General features: G+C 35.2%; 1 protein-coding gene across 1 annotated transcript; it reads right to left on the minus strand.

The window, feature by feature from the left end:
• Window positions 1-12,897: 12,897 nt before the first annotated feature.
• Window positions 12,898-14,667, minus strand: LOC106657821 (piggyBac transposable element-derived protein 3-like). Its single transcript, XM_014379497.2, has 3 exons — window positions 14,487-14,667; window positions 13,194-14,231; window positions 12,898-12,944 (listed from the first exon to the last, which is right to left on the minus strand). The coding sequence occupies exons 1-3, from the start codon at window positions 14,665-14,667 to the stop codon at window positions 12,898-12,900; spliced, it is 1,266 nt and encodes a 421-aa protein (XP_014234983.2).
• Window positions 14,668-17,803: the final 3,136 nt, after the last annotated feature.

Raw genomic sequence — 17,803 nt, forward strand, 5'->3', positions numbered from 1 at the left:
TAATTCCAGATAAACACTTTCAAATTAAAAGTTGGTTTTGAATGTACGTTTGCTTCCGACCTTTTCTCAGCTTCTACTGCTCACATGATTATTTATAACTTACAAAGCATTCGCGTGAGCATTTACACATGCTCAACATTTTCCGCGACATTAATTGGAAACTTGCAAGAACATTCATAAGACGTATGTTTTACAATCAAATCGATGCAAAACCTTATCATAAATAGTTTTTGATCGTAACAAGTGTTATTTGGTTATTTATCATGGCTATCGCGGTTGAAATAAAATTTGCAAGTAGAAATAATGACTAAGTCGATTAATTGTGCAAACCAGATCCTTGTTATACTCAGGGTAAATTTGGTTTTCTAACTATACCAAAAAATTGTCGAGACAACATTTGCTCATTTTTATTACTCGGAATGAGAAATGAGTCAGAAGTAAGTAAGTCAATGACATACAGAATTGAGAATTATAATTAAATTCAATCGAGACAAAACATTCATGACGACAGTTTTCACGACAGTGACAAGAATGTCTGCTAAGATTGTAAAATACGGTAGCAAAAAGTTTATTTCGATTACATTACTTTAAAATGGAGAACGATGTGGGTTTACGAGTTGGTAAGAATACTTGAATAAATTTTGAGACACCTCAAAATTGTAAGACGTCATTCGCGATACACATTGCAAGTATTCAATATCCGACACAAAGGATGAAGCAAACCGGAGTATAATTCCAGATAAACACTTTCAAATTAAAAGATAGTTTGAAGTGTACGTTTGCTTCCGACCTTTTCTCAGCTTCTACTGCTCACATGATTATTTATAACTTACAAAGCATTCGCGTGAGCATTTACACATGCTCAATATTTTCCGCGACATTGATTGGAAACTTGCAAGAAAATTCATGAGACGTATGATATACAATCAAATCTATGCAAAGCCTTCAAATAAATAGTTTTTGATCGTCACAAATGTTATTTGGTTATTTATCATGGCTATCGCGGTTTAAATAAAATTTGCTAGTAGAAATAATGACTAAGTCGATTAATTGTGCAAACCACATCCTTGTTATACTCAGGGTAAATTTGGTTTTCTAACTATACCAAAAAATTGTCGAGACAACATTTGCTCATTTTTATTACTCGGAATGAGAAAGGAGTCAGAAGTAAGTAAGTCAATGACATACAGTATTGAGAATTATTATGAAAATTCAATCGAGACGAAACATTCATGACGACAGTTTTCACGACAGTGACAAGAATGTCTGCTAAGATTGTACAATGCCGTAGCGAAAAGTTCATTTCGATTACATTACTTTGAAATGGAGAACGATGTGGGTTTACGAGTTAGCAAGAATACTTGAATAAATTTTGAGACACCTCAAAATTGTAAGACGTCATTCGCGATACACATTGCAAGTATTCAATATCCGACACAAAGGATGAAGTAAACCGGAGTATAATTCCAGATAAACACTTTCAAATTAAAAGATAGTTTGAATTGTACGTTTGCTTCCGACCTTTTCTCAGCTTCTACTGCTCACATGATTATTTATAACTTACAAAGCATTCGCGTGAGCTATTACACATGCTCAACATTTTCCGCGACATTGATTGGAAACTTGCAAGAAAATTCATAAGACGTATGATATACAATCAAATCTATGCAAAGCCTTCAAATAAATAGTTTTTGATCGTCACAAATGATATTTGCTTATTTATCATGGCTATCGCGGTTTAAATAAAATTTGCAAGTAGAAATAATGACTAAGTCGATTACTTGTGCAAACCAGATCCTTGTTATACTCAGGGTAAATTTGGTTTTCTAACTATACCAAAAAATTGTCGAGACAACATTTGCTCATTTTTATTACTTGGAATGAGAAATGAGTCTGAAGTAAGTAAGTCAATGACATACAGTATTGAGAATTATTATTAAATTTAATCGAGACGAAACATTTATGACAACAGTTTTCACGACAGTGACAAGAATGAATGCTATGATTGTACTATACGGTACTATACGGTACTATACGGTAGCAAAAAGTTTATTTCGATTACAATACTTTAAAATGGAGAACGATGTGGGTTTACGAGTTGGTAAGAATACTTGAATAAATTTTGAGACACCTCAAAATTGAAAGACGTCATTCGCGATACACATTTCAAGTATTCAATATCCGACACAAAGGATGAAGCAAACCGGAGTATAATTCCAAATAAACACTTTCAAATTAAAAGTTAGTTTTAAATGTACGTTTGCTTCCGACCTTTTCTCAGCTTCTACTGTTCACATGATTATTTATAACTTACAAAGCATTCGCGTGAGCATTCACACATGCTCAACATTTTCCGCGACATTGATTGGAAACTTGCAAGAACATTCATAAGACGTATGTTTTACAATCAAATCGATGCAAAACCTTATCATAAATAGTTTTTGATCGTAACAAGTGTTATTTGGTTATTTATCATGGCTATTGCGGTTGAAATAAAATTTGCAAGTAGAAATAATGACTAAGTCGATTAATTGTGCAAACCAGATCCTTGTTATACTCAGGGTAAATTTGGTTTTCTAACTATACCAAAAAATTGTCGAGACAACATTTGCTCATTTTTATTACTCGGAATGAGAAATGAGTCAGAAGTAAGTAAGTCAATGACATACAGAATTGAGAATTATAATTAAATTCAATCGAGACAAAACATTCATGACGACAGTTTTCACGACAGTGACAAGAATGTCTGCTAAGATTGTACAATACGGTAGCGAAAAGTTTATTTCGATTACATTACTTTAAAATGGAGAACGATGTGGGTTTACGAGTGGGTAAGAATACTTGAATAAATTTTGAGACACCTCAAAATTGTAAGACGTCATTCGCGATACACATTGCAAGTATTCAATATCCGACACAAAGGATTAAGCAAACCGGAGTATAATTCCAGATAAACACTTTCAAATTAAAAGTTAGTTGTAATTGTACGTTTGCTTCCGACCTTTTCTCAGCTTCTACTGCTCACATGATTATTTATAACTTAAAAAGCATTCGCGTAAGCATTTACACATGCTCAACATTTTCCGCGTCATTGATTGGAAACTAGCAAGAAAATTCATAAGACGTATGATATACAATCAAATCTATGCAAAGCCTTCACATAAATAGTTTTTCATCGTCACAAGTGTTATTTGGTTATTTATCATGGCTATCGCGGTTTAAATAAAATTTGCAAGTAGAAATCATGACTAAGTCGATTAATTGGGCGAACTAGATCCTTGTTATACTGAGGGTAAATTTGGTTTTCTAACTATTCCAAAAATTTGTCGAGACAACATTTGCTTATTTTTATTACTTTGAATGAGAAATCAGTCAGAAGTAAGTAAGTCAAAGACATACAGTATTGAGAATTATTATTAAATTCAATCGAGACGAAACATTCATGACAACAGGATCAACGACAGTGACAAGAATGTCTGCTAAGATTGTACAATACGGTAGCAAAAAGTTTATTTCGATTACATTACTTTAAAATGGAGAACGATGTTGGTTTACGAGTTGGTAAGAATACTTCAATAAATTTTGAGACACCTCAAAATTGTAAGACGTCATTTGCGATACTCATTGCAAGTATTCAATATCTGACACAAAGGATGTAGCAAACCTTAGTATATATGTACGTGAAGCGTAATATTCCAGGACATTTCAATTTATTTAATATATAGATATAATTTATTGAATAATAGTGATATATTATCATTAATTTGAGAACTTTCTCATAAAAATAAATATAATTGTATATAGAAAGAAGCTTTCGAAATAATCTAGAAAGCAAATTACTTCCCTATCGTTCTCTCAGTTTGGTTTTTTCGGGGTAGCTGATAAATCACTGTTTTATATGATTTATCAGTAACTGAAGTGATAGGCTAGGACGAGCTCACGAAGGTTGATCATTTTCAACGATAAATTTAATTGAAAAACTATTAATAACTCTTTGGGACTCATAGTCATTACTGCAAACTATCATTACGTTATGTTTTGCCGGAATTTCATTGAATTGAAATTTTTAGTTCGATAGCTCATTGAGAAACAGATGAAAATAAGCAGACGATTCAAAAATGATAGAAAGTAGAACTAAGCTTCCGAAATAATTCTAAAAGTATAGGTTTTTTATTTCATATACTCTATTTTGCTATTTTGCTCTATTTTGATTTTTCGCGATACTCGGTAAATTACTTTTTCATATGATTCATCATAAGACAACATGGCATACGGCTACTTGTTTACTTAGGTCAAATTATTTTGAACGATTAAAATAATTGAAAAAATATCATAAATTTTATGAACTTATGACCTTACATACAGTCCCTACTGCAAACTATTATTACGATATATTTTGCCAGAATCTTATTAGTTTAAGACTTTCATTTTCCTAAAATTTCATAAGTTCGATGCCTCTGGTTCATTAGCTCGTAAAGAAAGAGGTGTAAATCGCCAGCTCAATCAATAATAATAGAAAGCATAATTAAGCTTACGAAATGATTCTCAATCTTAGTTAATTTTTTTAATTTGACGATCACTTGATTGTCCGTGACAGCGGTTAAATTTGTGTTTAATACGATTTATCATTGGCGGCATCATACTTGACGACTCGTTTACTGAAGCAAATTATCTTCAATAATTCTAAAAACAAACACTAAAACAATTTAAAAAAATAAAAATGTTTTACATCGAAAAAAAAACGACGTTTACTCAATAATTATATGGATACCATAGGCTACGCAGTGCGTACTGCGCGTATGTTAACTGCACTTCCTAGTTACCAGTCTAGCTTCATATAAGACCCAATTGTAGAAAAAATCGTACCGAACGAGCCTTAATGAATCCATGTTTTTATTTTTCGAACGTTGGCAATGATCGCTTTGTGAATGCATTCTTACACTCTCTGCGAGTATCTGGACTGTAATTTACGAATTTCATCGACAGTTTGCGAGCCCCTTTTAAAGTAGCCTTTGTTAACAATCATTCAAACGAGCCTGTAATAAGGACCATAGCTGGTCTTCCAGTCCAATCATTAGAGAGGCTCGAAGCCCTCGATGAAATTCGATGGATTGGACGCCAAAGATATAATCAAATCTACAAACAATTTTAAGACCATATTTATTATATGTATCTTGATGCAAGTCAGAAGAAGTCCAATCGCTAAAAAAAATTGCTAAAAATAGAAATAATAAAGTAGACTTTTCTTCAAAGCAGTTTTTTATTTAATCATGACAACTTTTTTATAATTAGAACCAAAAGTACAATTTTCTTGTCATTACAACTAAAAGTACAGTCAAAGGTAAATAAATAATTACATCATGGAAAAAACATTTAGTTTCATTTTCTGTTTCCAAAAGCTTGTTATTTTAACAATATAACTTGAATTATTATTTTATAAATTTTAGAAACAGCATAGATGCTTTATAAGCAGATAAGAAAATCTTGTTATTTTAATAAATAAACTTAAATTATTTTTTTATGAAGCTTAGTAACAAATTCTATACTTTATGAACTCATTCAAAAATCTTGTTACTTTTCAATAGTGTAACTTTATAAAAGACTTAATAATTAACTTTAATAATAGGATGCTTTAGAAGCTAATTTAAATTTTTTTTTATTTAAGTAATAAAACTTTAATCGATAATCGATTTATGAATGAGTATGCCATTTGACGCTTTATTAGCGAATTAGAAAGTATCAATGTAAAAATAAAAATAAAAATGTTTAATTAGTATAAATTTAACGGAATAACTATCCTATGCAAATTGACTACACATTTCCGGTTTGGTGTACATTCGCGTGATGAATGTACGTAATGTTTCCACAGTTTTTCCAGCTAGAAAATCATGCTCTGCAATGGCCTTTCTCATAGCATCGTTAGATGGAGCTTTTTTTACTTTTATTGCGCCAATAAATAATTCATACAACTTCTTCTTATTAGCTTCGGACCAACGTTGCCTTTTTATATTTGTCTTTCTCTTTGGAGGCTTCTCGACTTTTTTTAAAGTTTCTAAATCTTCCGATTCTGAAGATACACTGTCAGACTCAGCTTTATATGAACTTTCTTCATCTTCGCTATTGTCACTTGGTATATGTAGTCTCGTTTTTTTCGGCGAACGTTTTTCATCCATGGATTTCTTTTTTTTAGACGCAGGTTGCTTGTTTGGACCTAAAAAGTCATCACGTGTTAGATAATTCTAGCATAAATAAGATAACAAACTAAATAATTATTTAATTAAATAAGTTTACATACAGGAATCTTCGTCGTTTTCGTCGCTTAATGTGCCGTTATTCGATGAAAAGTCAATTTTTCTTTTTTTCAATCTCGTGGATTTTCTTACGATTATTTCAGGAGATGTATCCATAAAGAATTAAAATTGGTTGGTCAATGAACTAAAAATGTCAGCGCACTGAATATTAATTTTAAAGTTTTTATCATCATTATTCAATGATACTTCTCAACAATATGATTAGAATGGATTCAATAATGAAGGTTCATATTCACATACAATTGACATTAAAGCTACTAAAGATATATGTAAAAGAGAAAAATTATTTTTCTGTCATGGAAGTCATGTGGAAAAAATGTGGATTGCAATGTTTACATATTATATCGGTAAACGATAGTCACACATGATTGCCCCATGCCAAGATTGTTTCTTTCTTTGCATATTTGATATGCCAAATACCTAATAAACTTCTCAAGATTTTTTTATTGTGAATATGAAAGTTCATCTTCACATGTAATTTACACTCAAGTTACTAAAGACTAAAAGTGAGTAAAGGAAAAACATTACTTGTCAATTATGGAAATGATTATTTCGCACCAAACAAGGTGGATTGCAATGTTTATGTATTATATCAGTACACGATAGTCACACATCATTGCCCCATGCCAAGATTGATTAATCTTGAGAAATTTATTAAGTATTTAACATGTCTGATACGTAAAGGGAAAAACAATCTCAAATTTATTTGCTTCAAAAAGTTTTATCATTTATATCTTGATAGCTGCATATGATAGGTAAATTCATTCAGTCATGAAAGATGAATTCTTATGCGTATTTTACTATTTAATAAAATTCTCTAAATGTATAGAATTCGTTTGCTTAAGGAAGTTTCGATTATCACTTTACGTATTAAACACGCCAATTACTTATTAAGCTTTTCAAAATGAATAGAATTTCTTAAACATTTTACTATTAAAACTGAACATAATCACCATCATTTTGGAATGAGTATTCCGCCAGTCTTTTCAAAGATGTCACTATAGGAGATTGTTCCGTGGATAACCTTTTTTCAATTTTACTGTCCATTGCTTCAAAATTATCTTAACAAATGAAAACATGAAATTATTGAATTTTTAATTATTCGTGATTTTTAACTATTGATATCGTATTGCTTCCTCATAGAGGAAGCTTTGTGATGGGCTCCATTTCGGCTTTTTTATAGAGTAATCGTAGGGTATATTTAATGATATTTCTATATACTAGATCGAATTTCTGACACATGTTGGTATGTATGTGTGTGTGTGTGTGTGTGTGTGTGTGTGTGTGTGTGTGTGTGTGTGTNTTTATTTAGAAGAAAGAGAAAAAGGAGTTTACATTAAGTAGTAATGTAGCAGAAGAAAGAAAATAACAGATTAGTTTACATAGAGTATGTAGGTACATCCACGTCTATTTTTCCCTTTGTTCCATCCCCGCGGAAACCGCCGTTAGGCATTACTTCACGGGGATGGAGGAGTTGGCGTTTTGCGCTTCTTGGGGGCTTGGATGCGGTGGCGTCTTCTTCCAGCTGCATCGTCCGGTCATCACCTTCTATCCATTCCTTCGTCTCTCAGTCTTGTTACGACTGAGCAGGCGAAGGAAGCAACCGCGAGCCAGTTCGGCTCGCTCGCGAGCATGAGCCTGGTGGTGTTCTCCGGCGTCATGACCTCGTGGAGCGGGGAGTGTAGACTCTCTCTTTCCTCGCTGAACCTCGGGCATAGGTAAAACACATGCTCCGCGTTCTCGATGGATGAGGGGCAGACCGGGCATTGCGCGCTTTGATTGTGGTCGTAGCGTCGGCTATGGTGTTTGAAGAAGCCGTGCCCGNGCACATTCGTACTTAATGAACATTATAAATTCTAGTTTACTACAAAGTGTCATAAAAAAATGAATTATTTTATTAATTCAAAATTAATAGTTCAAAATAATTCACCTCATTTATTCAGACGGCACGAACCTTATCGTTTCAAGAAAAATCATATGCATCCGTAATCTCACGCCTGTCCCGGAAAAGCAGATTTTAGTAAAATTGAGAAAAGGAATGAATTTTTGAGATCATTTCATAAGGTTTATCCTAAATTTTATTATATTTGATTGGGCTGATGATTTTTAACTGTTTGACCACCAGATACTGAACCAAGAATCTCAAACTAATAAAATTCTGGCATGATATATCATAACGGTGTTTCGCTTTACGTTTTGACAAAACAATCACCTAATAAACTTTTCATAATGAATAATATTGTTACATTGAAGAAGATTTATTCTCAGACATATGTTAGCAACTGCCAAGTTTCAATTCTACGGCTGTCCCGGAAAAGCAGATTTCAGTAAAATGAAGATAAGGATGAAAAACCAAGAACATTTAATAAGTTTTATTTTACTTTTTATTCCAATCATTGCTAAGAGAAGTTTCCCTTTTCATTCTATGTATCGTATTGGTAATTTATAGTCAGATATCATTAGCACAAGCCAAGATTCAATTTAACGGCTGTCCCGAAAAAGCAGATTTCAGTGAAATGGAAAAAAAGAATGAGCTTTTAAAATTATTTCATAGGCTTCATGGTACTTTCTATTCCAATCGATTGCTTGGGGTAGTTTCTTTTTTCACCTAATGTATCGTACTATCGGCTTGATAGCTAATATGACATATTTAATTTTTTACGAAATTAATTTTATTTGGCAAATGCTGCCTTCAAGATTCAACTTTATTATTCTTCGTTGTTCAACTTGTATCGTTTAGCAGACTTTCAAAAAACAGTTTATATTTGTAGATGATTATATTTATGGCTCGTCCCATGTTTTTATTTTTCGAACGTTGGCAATGATCGCTTTGTGAATGCATTCTTACACTCTCTGCGAGTATCTGGACTAGAATTTACGAATTTCATCGACAGTTTGCGAGCCCCTTTTAAAGTAGCCTTTGTTAAAATCAAAATCTTCAGGTAGTTTTTGTTAAAAATGGAAGATTCGCTTTATTATTTAGTGAAGTATGAACAAACATACTGTATACCAGAAAGAATGGAAGTAAGGAACGGTCAACAAATGTGTAAAACGTCTTCTGATGGTTGGAAAAATTGTTTCACATTGGCTCGTGATGGTGAGTAGTTGTGTTTGTGTACAATTCTGCTGATTTAAATTATCTAATGGTTTGTTTTTTCAATTTTACAGTTGATAAAAAAAAATTAGAATATTTGAAAGAAGGTTATGAGTCCATGTTGAAAGAAAAAATCAATAAGTGTATCGATAGTGGTTCATCCAGTCATTTTGACCATGATCATAACAAAATTTTATCAGATTTAGCATCTAAAGAAGAGAATGAGTGTGTTGGGAAAAAGTTGGACAATGAGGTGATATCAGCGCTTGAGGAATCTAATGATGATGTCAAGATTCTTAACGATGAAGTATCTATCACAGAGCAAGAAGGTATTGTAAAAAAAGCTCAGCTACTTATAACTTGTACACGAATTACTGATAAAAAAAAGAGCTCCTGGGGGGCTGTGACTTTTTACAATTAACTTGTACGCCAATGTCAAAATGTGCATGAGATACTCTCTTGACATATTCACTTCATTATCCTTGAAAGTGTGTGTGCGTACCCTGCTTAGGNTTGTGGACGCATGACGATGGTCCTCAGCTCCTCGTTCCTGGCAGAGAACGCACGCTGGTTGGCCTTTGCAGTCCTTGGCTTGATGGCCCTTCTGGCCACATCGATAGCAGAGCTCCGTGCGGTCGGGCCCCCTGCAGCGAGCGGCCATATGGCCAGGACTCCAGCAGCGGTAACAGCGCGCGGCCTCCTCTCGACCACGGATGCGACAGTTCACCCAGCCGATCCTTATGTGGCCCAGCTTCAGCGCAGCGGCCGCCAGGTCGTCCGGCAGCGCGACCACAGCCACCTGCGTTCCCGAGTATGCCCTCCGCAGGGACTTCACGGGGTCGCGTTTGGACACCGGAACGCCCAGCAGAGTGTCCAGCGCCATGGTGACCTCCTCCTTGGTGACGCACTCGTCCAAGTCCTTGATCTCGATCATGGACGTGTGCTGCAGGGCACTGGCTGTCGCCGCGGCGCCAAGCACCTTACCAAGCTCTTCGCCGAGGTCGGAGGCGTTATGCACGCCTTTCTTCAATTGCAGCACCAAGGCACCCGCGGCGCTGCGTCTGATGGTATTTACGCTGCTGCCGACAGTCTGCTGCAGCGTCGGATCCGACTTGAGGGATCGCAGGATGTCCGCGTACTTAGTCGCATCCTTCGCCTTGATGACGATTGCGTCTGGTCGGTGCTGAGCTCTACGCTGCACTGGACGCGGCTTCGGCTGTTGACGGGCGTGAGGATTTCTAGGTGTTGTTGCCGCCTGATTACGCTGGTGGTGACGTCGTCGGTCGACAAGTACGAATGCGTCTTCGTCTCCGACCTCGTTATTGTTCTCGTCATGCTGCTTGGTTGCTGCTGTCACCGCGTGGCGCTTGGGTGTTGAAAGCGACGCCAGCGGTGACGTTGCAGGCCGCTTACTGGTTGCACTGCCCGAGAACAGAGGGGTAGTGCAAACCGCCTTGTCCGCTACGGGAGGGCGAGGCGGCACTTGGCTTGCCAGTGACTTCTTCAGCGCTGTGAGAGCCAACCCAAGGCTCAGCTGGTAGCTGTTCACCTCCTTATGGAGATTGGACCTGCCATGGATAAACTCGCCGAGACCGCGTATAAGGCCGTCCATACGCTCCAGTTTGTCCTCCAAGGTCCCTGTCGCGAATTCCGCGGGAGGCGGGAGCGTAGCATCCTTTTCTTTGCACTTCAAAGGGGCGTTGATAATTTTCGCCGTAATCGCCTTGACCATTGTGCAAGGAGACGCTCGCGGCGACGGGTGCGGCCCACGCTCCATCAAGCTCGGCACGCTGGACCCCTCGACCGACGTCTGCCCCTGCGGGCCCTGCAGCCCGTCGTTCGCGGCTGCCGACATGTCGCGAACCGCACGCGCCTTCTGCGTTCGCACCACGGTGCTAGGCAAGCACACACTCCAGCGCGCAGAGCTCACACTGACAGCACAGTACGCGGGAAAACACACAGCCAGTGAAAAAACACTACTACAGCTGCACACGCACAGCCACAGAACTGTACACACATGCGCCGACGCGGCGCGTCAAGCTGCACACCTGGCGCACACACAGACACTTCGGCACCACGTATGACCGCACTAGGAGTTAAAAACACAAGAGCGCGAGCAACACACGTCTTACTCGCTTTCTAGTCCAAGCGCGAATCCCGTGTGTGTGTGTGTGTGTGTGTGTGTGTGTATGTGTGTACCGTGTGCAGAGCCTTATGTAGAAATAACGATATACTAAATTTTTTTTTTAAATTATTATTCATCGTAAATAACTTTTATGGAGGAAGCTCCTTGCCAATGTTTTGGCAGCGGTTTTGAAGGGGTATTTTTTAGGAATATAATACTTTCAAGCTGAGTACCGACATAGATATAGTATACGCATGTGTGTAAGCGATAATGGGTGAGTGGGAATAGCGTACACGCGACACCTCTGCTTGCCAGCCAAGAGTCGAGTGCTCCGATTTATACAGAGACCAGCACTGTAGTAACACTCGAGTTGTTTTTGTAACCATTGTCTTTTTATATATCTTTATTAAATTATTGTTTTTGTTAAAATCAAAAGATATTTATTTAACCACCATTTTCCCAACAGTATTGTTGTTCCCTAGTGCACTCACTGTATTTGAAAAAAAAGCCTTCTCTTACTACATTAAAAAAAGGTACAAGTGAAAAATTTTTTTTGGTTTAGGTGAATATGATTCTAAGATTTTGCTAAATAAGAATTGATTCGATAATGCGAGACCGTTTCCAATTCTCACTCAATTTTATAATTCCTTTTTTTTTCAGATGTGATATAAATTCATGTAAAGGAACTATATGCATTGATATTGAAAATATACGAAAAGAAATATGCAGTTATTGCGGAGCTCATACAAAAAATCGTTCTAAATATGTAAACATATTGAAAAGGTGCATATTATCATATTCTTATGGAATAACTAATATCAGTATCGGAAGTTTTCATGAAACTGTACCTTTGTTAGTCAAAGGTATTAATCATTTTCATTACGTAGCAAATCCACCATTCTATTTTTTACATTTAGCTGAAATAGCCTTACATTATGCTACCATTGTAAATTTGATCTAAACAAAATTGTAGAAATAATTAAAATTAAAATGGTTATTAAAAGTATTAACAAGTTTAAATTCATTAAATTTTGAATAAATCCAAACTAAAATACATATTTTATTTTCAGAAAATTATTAATTGTCACTTCGTTTTTGCTTCCTCATAAAGGAATTTATGTGATAGGCTTAAAAATGAGATTTAGAACCAGACGTCGTACCACAATTTGGTTTACATATTTGGAAACTACATGGAATTACCGACAAATGACTATGTTTTTTTTTTCTACTCCACCCCATTTGGGCACTCACCGGTAACTGCCGCTAGGCATTGCTTCGGTGAGGCCGGGGTTAGTTGAGCATTTCTGCTACTTCTATGTTAGTCGTTTCCATTCATTTCCCATCCGTCGCATAGTGATATGCGACGATTAGGGGTTCAGGGACTTATTCTTCTCTACTTGGTGAACCTCCGATCCTGCGCGATGCCGTATCTCGATTGTCCTATCCCCTTTTTTAGAGCCGTATCTTTGTGCGGTCACATATTGCTGGCGTCTCCTTCTGAGTTAAGTATTAGAACTCGCTGCCAAGTGCCATCTTGTGAGTGTGGTTCTCGCTTCTGTCGCCGCCCGGCAAGTGACCAGGTTGGCGGGTCGGCTTCATCTTGTGAGTGTGGTTCTCGCTTCTGACTTCATCATGGGAGTGTTGTGCTCCATCTATTGCCAGCCTTGTGAGTCCTCGCCTTGGTAGGAAAGTGCAAAGTCTTTGGTTCCGACTCTTTTTTCCGCGTCACTGACAGCATTGAATATTACATTAGCATTTACAATTGAAGCTTGGATGAGTCTCAAAAAAACTACCCACGTCCACTTTTTCGATCGAATAGTTGGAAGCAAATAGTTGCAATGGACGTCATTAACATCATTGCCACCCATAAAACTATTGTAGATGCTGATAGCTCTCGGAAAAGGTACTTCGGCTTTATTTCGTTCTTGCTTATTATATCTTTTTGCAGCGAATAATGGAGTTACCCCAGCAGCGGCAGAAACAATCAAAACTGGTTTCGAATCCATCACAGTAATGTAATTTACACCGCTGTTCTTATCATGCTTTACGACATACTCACCTCTTTGAGCTTTTTTACTCAAAACATTTTTATCTTTGATTCTATCTTCTCTAATGGTGCCTGTACATTTTAGCCCCAACCTCTTCAAATGCCCAACAAGATCTAAGCTTGTAAAATAATTATCAAAATATAAATGGAACTTAGGCACTTTGTCTTGAGGGATAGTATCAAAACAATGTTGTAGTAAGTTCATGACAACGCGAGAACCTAATACACACTTACTAAATTTACCGCCCGTCGAAGAATTTTTTCCGCAGTATAAGTCAAGACCTAATACAAAACCATCGGAAGTGGAAAGACCCCAAAATTTGAGACCAAATCGTATGGGTTTTCCTCGAATGAATTGTTTTAGTACCGTCCACGCATAAGACTTAACCATCATTTCATCGATGGAAAGAGCACTTCTCCAAATACCAAACTTCAAAATATTAGTTTGAAATAAGTTTAGTAAAGAGCGGACATGCCAACCATAGTCAGTGGGATTTTGATCTTTTGCTTTTGAATATTTTAATTTCGATTTGATCTCTTCAAACTTTTCACGGGACATTGCAGAGCTAATAACATCACAAGATAAAAAGGGATCAGTTGACCAGTAGTCTCTCTGAGATTTCCTTTTGTTCAATGAAGTCAAAATAATTATTCCTAAAAATGTATTCAAGTCTTGTAAATTCAAATCGAAATTATTTTCTTTACAAGCATCCATAATATATTGTTTCATTTCCATGGAAAAAAATGTTTCAAACAATTCTACTGGCTCACTTTTTCGTATTTTCTTTTTTGTTGAATCTTTCAAAAAAATATTGTCTTCAATATTATTTGGATACTTTTTTTCTCCTTCCACCCAATCGAAAACATGATTTTTTTCTAGTTTAGTTTGAGTTTCAGTATAGGTTTTACTAGCTTTTTTGTAAGTTAAATCAGAAATTTCATTCTCCAAATCGGTATCAAAATCTGATGCATCAGAACCAGAATCATTGGGATTTGGAACAGTAATTATATCATCGTAGGCCTTCTTTGATGTATCAATTTCGTACCTCTCATGACAGGGGGAGGACTGCCTCTTACGTTTTCGGGACATTATGATGTTAAATAATAAAAATACGAAGTATAAACAATAATTATGGCAATCAATACTTTTTATCGAATGATCGCATGAAATATCTCGATTCCAGACGAGATAAACAATCACTTCGATACGAATAAACGTATAAGGTCACAAAACAGCACGTGAGCAGCAAGTAATAAAAATGAGTTTATGCAATACTTTTCGACTTGATAAATGAGAATTATTAGAAAGAAAAACAAAAAGTCGCAGAATTCATAAGTCAAAAAAGAAGAAATTCTTTTACGTCCTCGTCGTTCTCTCTGGGTCATGCAAAAAGTAGAATATTTTTTTTCTCGAAAACTATTGAGTTTAGAGAAAAAATTTATAAAACAAAAAAGTTTTAGAATTGATCAAGGAACACACCTGAATTTTTTCAGAATTTTCTGAGATGATTTTGGGAAATTGGATTTCCCCTATTCTCTGGAAAAGAAAAATGGTCTCAGAAAATTCTGAAAAAATTCAGGTATGTTCTTCGATCAAATTCTAAGACTTTTTTATTCCATAAACTTTTTTTCTAAACTCAATAGTTTTCGAGTAAAAAATGAGTTATGTTTTATGTGAACTTTTTTCGATTTGGCCGCCATTTTGTTTGAAAAAGTGGTTCGAAAATTCCATAAAAATTCCCTGAGATACTTTGATATTCGTGATCACCCCTGATCATATTTATATCTTGATTCCTTAACGGTAACATGGCGAAAAAAAATCGAAAACTTGATTTTTTGCAAAAATTTTTACGTTTTTTTTTGTTTAAACAGCTATAACTTTTTTATTAACCCTTTAACGCCCGAAGTGACCATTTTTGGACAACATTTCTAGCGATGAATTACACCGACTAAAAATTGTTTAAAAAACTTTTCAGACATGATTTCTCACGTAAAATTTAATGTACTTTTCGAATCCGAGGTCAGAATTAAAAAAAAATCATTCAATTAAAAGTTATAAACAATTTTGTAAAAAAAACATGAAATTTCGAGAAAAAAATCTCGTTCAACTCAAATTTCAACACGGAAAGAAGGTTCGCTCGTGGGTCTCACGCATATAAATTTGGTCAATGGCATGTATACTTTATTCTAAAATAGTTATAATGACGAAATTCAAAATGGCGATCATAAATTCGGCTCTCGNTTCATCATCGAAAAATAGTTTTTTTTTTTTTCTATGATTCATCTCCTCAAGTGAAGACTTACCATCCTCTTCATACACTCGTTTTTTAACACCTGTCGATTTTCGCCTCAATGAAACATCTATCATTTGAAAAAAGGATAAAAATAGAATTAAATAGAAATCTATACTAAAAACGAGTATGCTATCGTGAAAAAAAGGTTGAAAATATTTTAAATTATTAAAACACGTAGTTAAAAATAAATATATACCAAATTTAAGTTTCTCATCTGCAACTGTAGCGGGGATATCACATCTCTCCAAATATACTCGACATTTCTTCACAGCTATGACTGTCCCGTTGGAATTACCTTCATTATTTTGACGATGAGTCTTTAATTTCTTATCAGTTCTTTTACGTTTCGTTGAATGATTCCTACTGGGTCGGCTAGATTTTTTTATACTTTCTGCGGAAAAGTTCGAACAAATATGAATTCATTCAGATTTATGAAATATGGTATTTGAAAAAGAAGTGGTGTTTATAATAAAATTATTATAATATTGTGAGTGAAAAATCCATAAAAGTTATAATTTTGAATTATTAATCAAAAAAGTGATGGATATTGATGTATCTGTCGCAAAAAAAGTTTAACGCGTAATTAACTTTGAACGTTTAAATGTTCTAATTTGTTAAAATAATGAGATAATTGCATACCTTGGGCTATTGACTCAGGATTTGCATCAGGTGAATCAGTGGAAACGAAAAGTGATTCTTTCACTTCGACTGAAATTATTGTAGAGGCAGTTTTTGGAATGCTTGCTGATTTTTCAACATGGGCAAGCTGCTGTGGATTTTGATTACTTGTACATTTCTCGTTATCTTTATGTTCATCGGAAACAATGGTATTAGAAAGCTCTAAAGTTACGATTTCATCTGGAAAATAAACCAATTACAAATAACACAATTATTTCAAAAATATTTATAAAAATTATCATCACACTCAAAAACTTTGATGAGACATAAAATTATAAAGAGTTATGCGTATTTATTGTGTCATTGCAAAGAAAGATTAAAAAGCAGTATTCCCGATATCGAATAAAAGTAGTTAATAAAAAAGGTCGTACCAAGTTGGGATTTTGAATTCTTATAGTCTACAATGAATACTTCATCTTTATAACTCGAGTCAACTGAAGGTTTCATCGAATCTGCACAAGGTATAGTTAAATTAGAAGAACATTCAAGTTCAAATAAATTTGAATTGAATTTTCGATGTGTTTTGCAAGAAATCTGTATTTACCTTGTTCAGATTTATTTGAAGGTAACTCTTCGATTCCCAAAAAAAAAAGAACAATATTATTAAATGATGTTAACCTGTTGAAATTGCTTCAAGTAATTGTATATCTGTAGCTGTTGACTCAGAATTGGCAAGTTCGGCAGGCAGAGTAGTTGTGGAAACGATAGGTGACTTTTGTTCTTCCGAAGAAATAATAGAAGAGGCAGTGTCCGGAATAATTGCCGACTCTTTCATAAAGCCAAGTTGCAATGGATTTTTCTCCAGTGCAGATGCCTCGCTGACTTTATGTTCGTAGGAAACAATAGTATTAGAAAGTTCAGTGGGTACGATTTCATCTGAAAAACAAAACAATTTTAAATAACAATATTATTTTTAAAATATTTATATGAATTCAAGACAAACTCGAGAACATTGACGAGACATGGCAGTAAAAAAGTGTGCGTATTGATTATACTATCGCTAAATAATGTCAACGTTATATCATTGATTTTACAAACGAGTAGATAATAAAAAACCATGTACCTTGTTTGGACTTTAAAGTCTTATGGTCCTCATTAGCTACTTCCCCTGTATTACTGCAGAGATCGGAACTTTCCTTTGAATCTGCAGAGAATAACATTTGATTAAAACATTTCAGTAAAGTCACAAGTATATAAATTGAATTATTTATGTATGAAATGAACAAAAACAGATTATACCTTGCTTAACTTTGT

Source organism: Trichogramma pretiosum, unplaced genomic scaffold (assembly GCF_000599845.2).
Source record: "Trichogramma pretiosum strain Unisexual culture from Peru unplaced genomic scaffold, Tpre_2.0 scaffold88, whole genome shotgun sequence".
NCBI classification, from domain to species: Eukaryota; Metazoa; Arthropoda; class Insecta; order Hymenoptera; family Trichogrammatidae; genus Trichogramma; species Trichogramma pretiosum.

Coding starts and splice junctions, on each gene's coding strand:
- LOC106657821 (XM_014379497.2), bottom strand. CDS start 14,667: ATGTCCCGAAAACGTAAGAGGCAGTCCTCCCCCTGTCATGAGAGGTAC. Junction 14,232..14,486: donor TTTAACTTACAAAAAAGCTA/GTAAAACCTATA, acceptor ATACATTTTTAG/GAATAATTATTTTGACTTCA. Junction 12,945..13,193: donor CCAAGGCGAGGACTCACAAG/GCTGGCAATAGA, acceptor GGCATCGCGCAG/GATCGGAGGTTCACCAAGTA.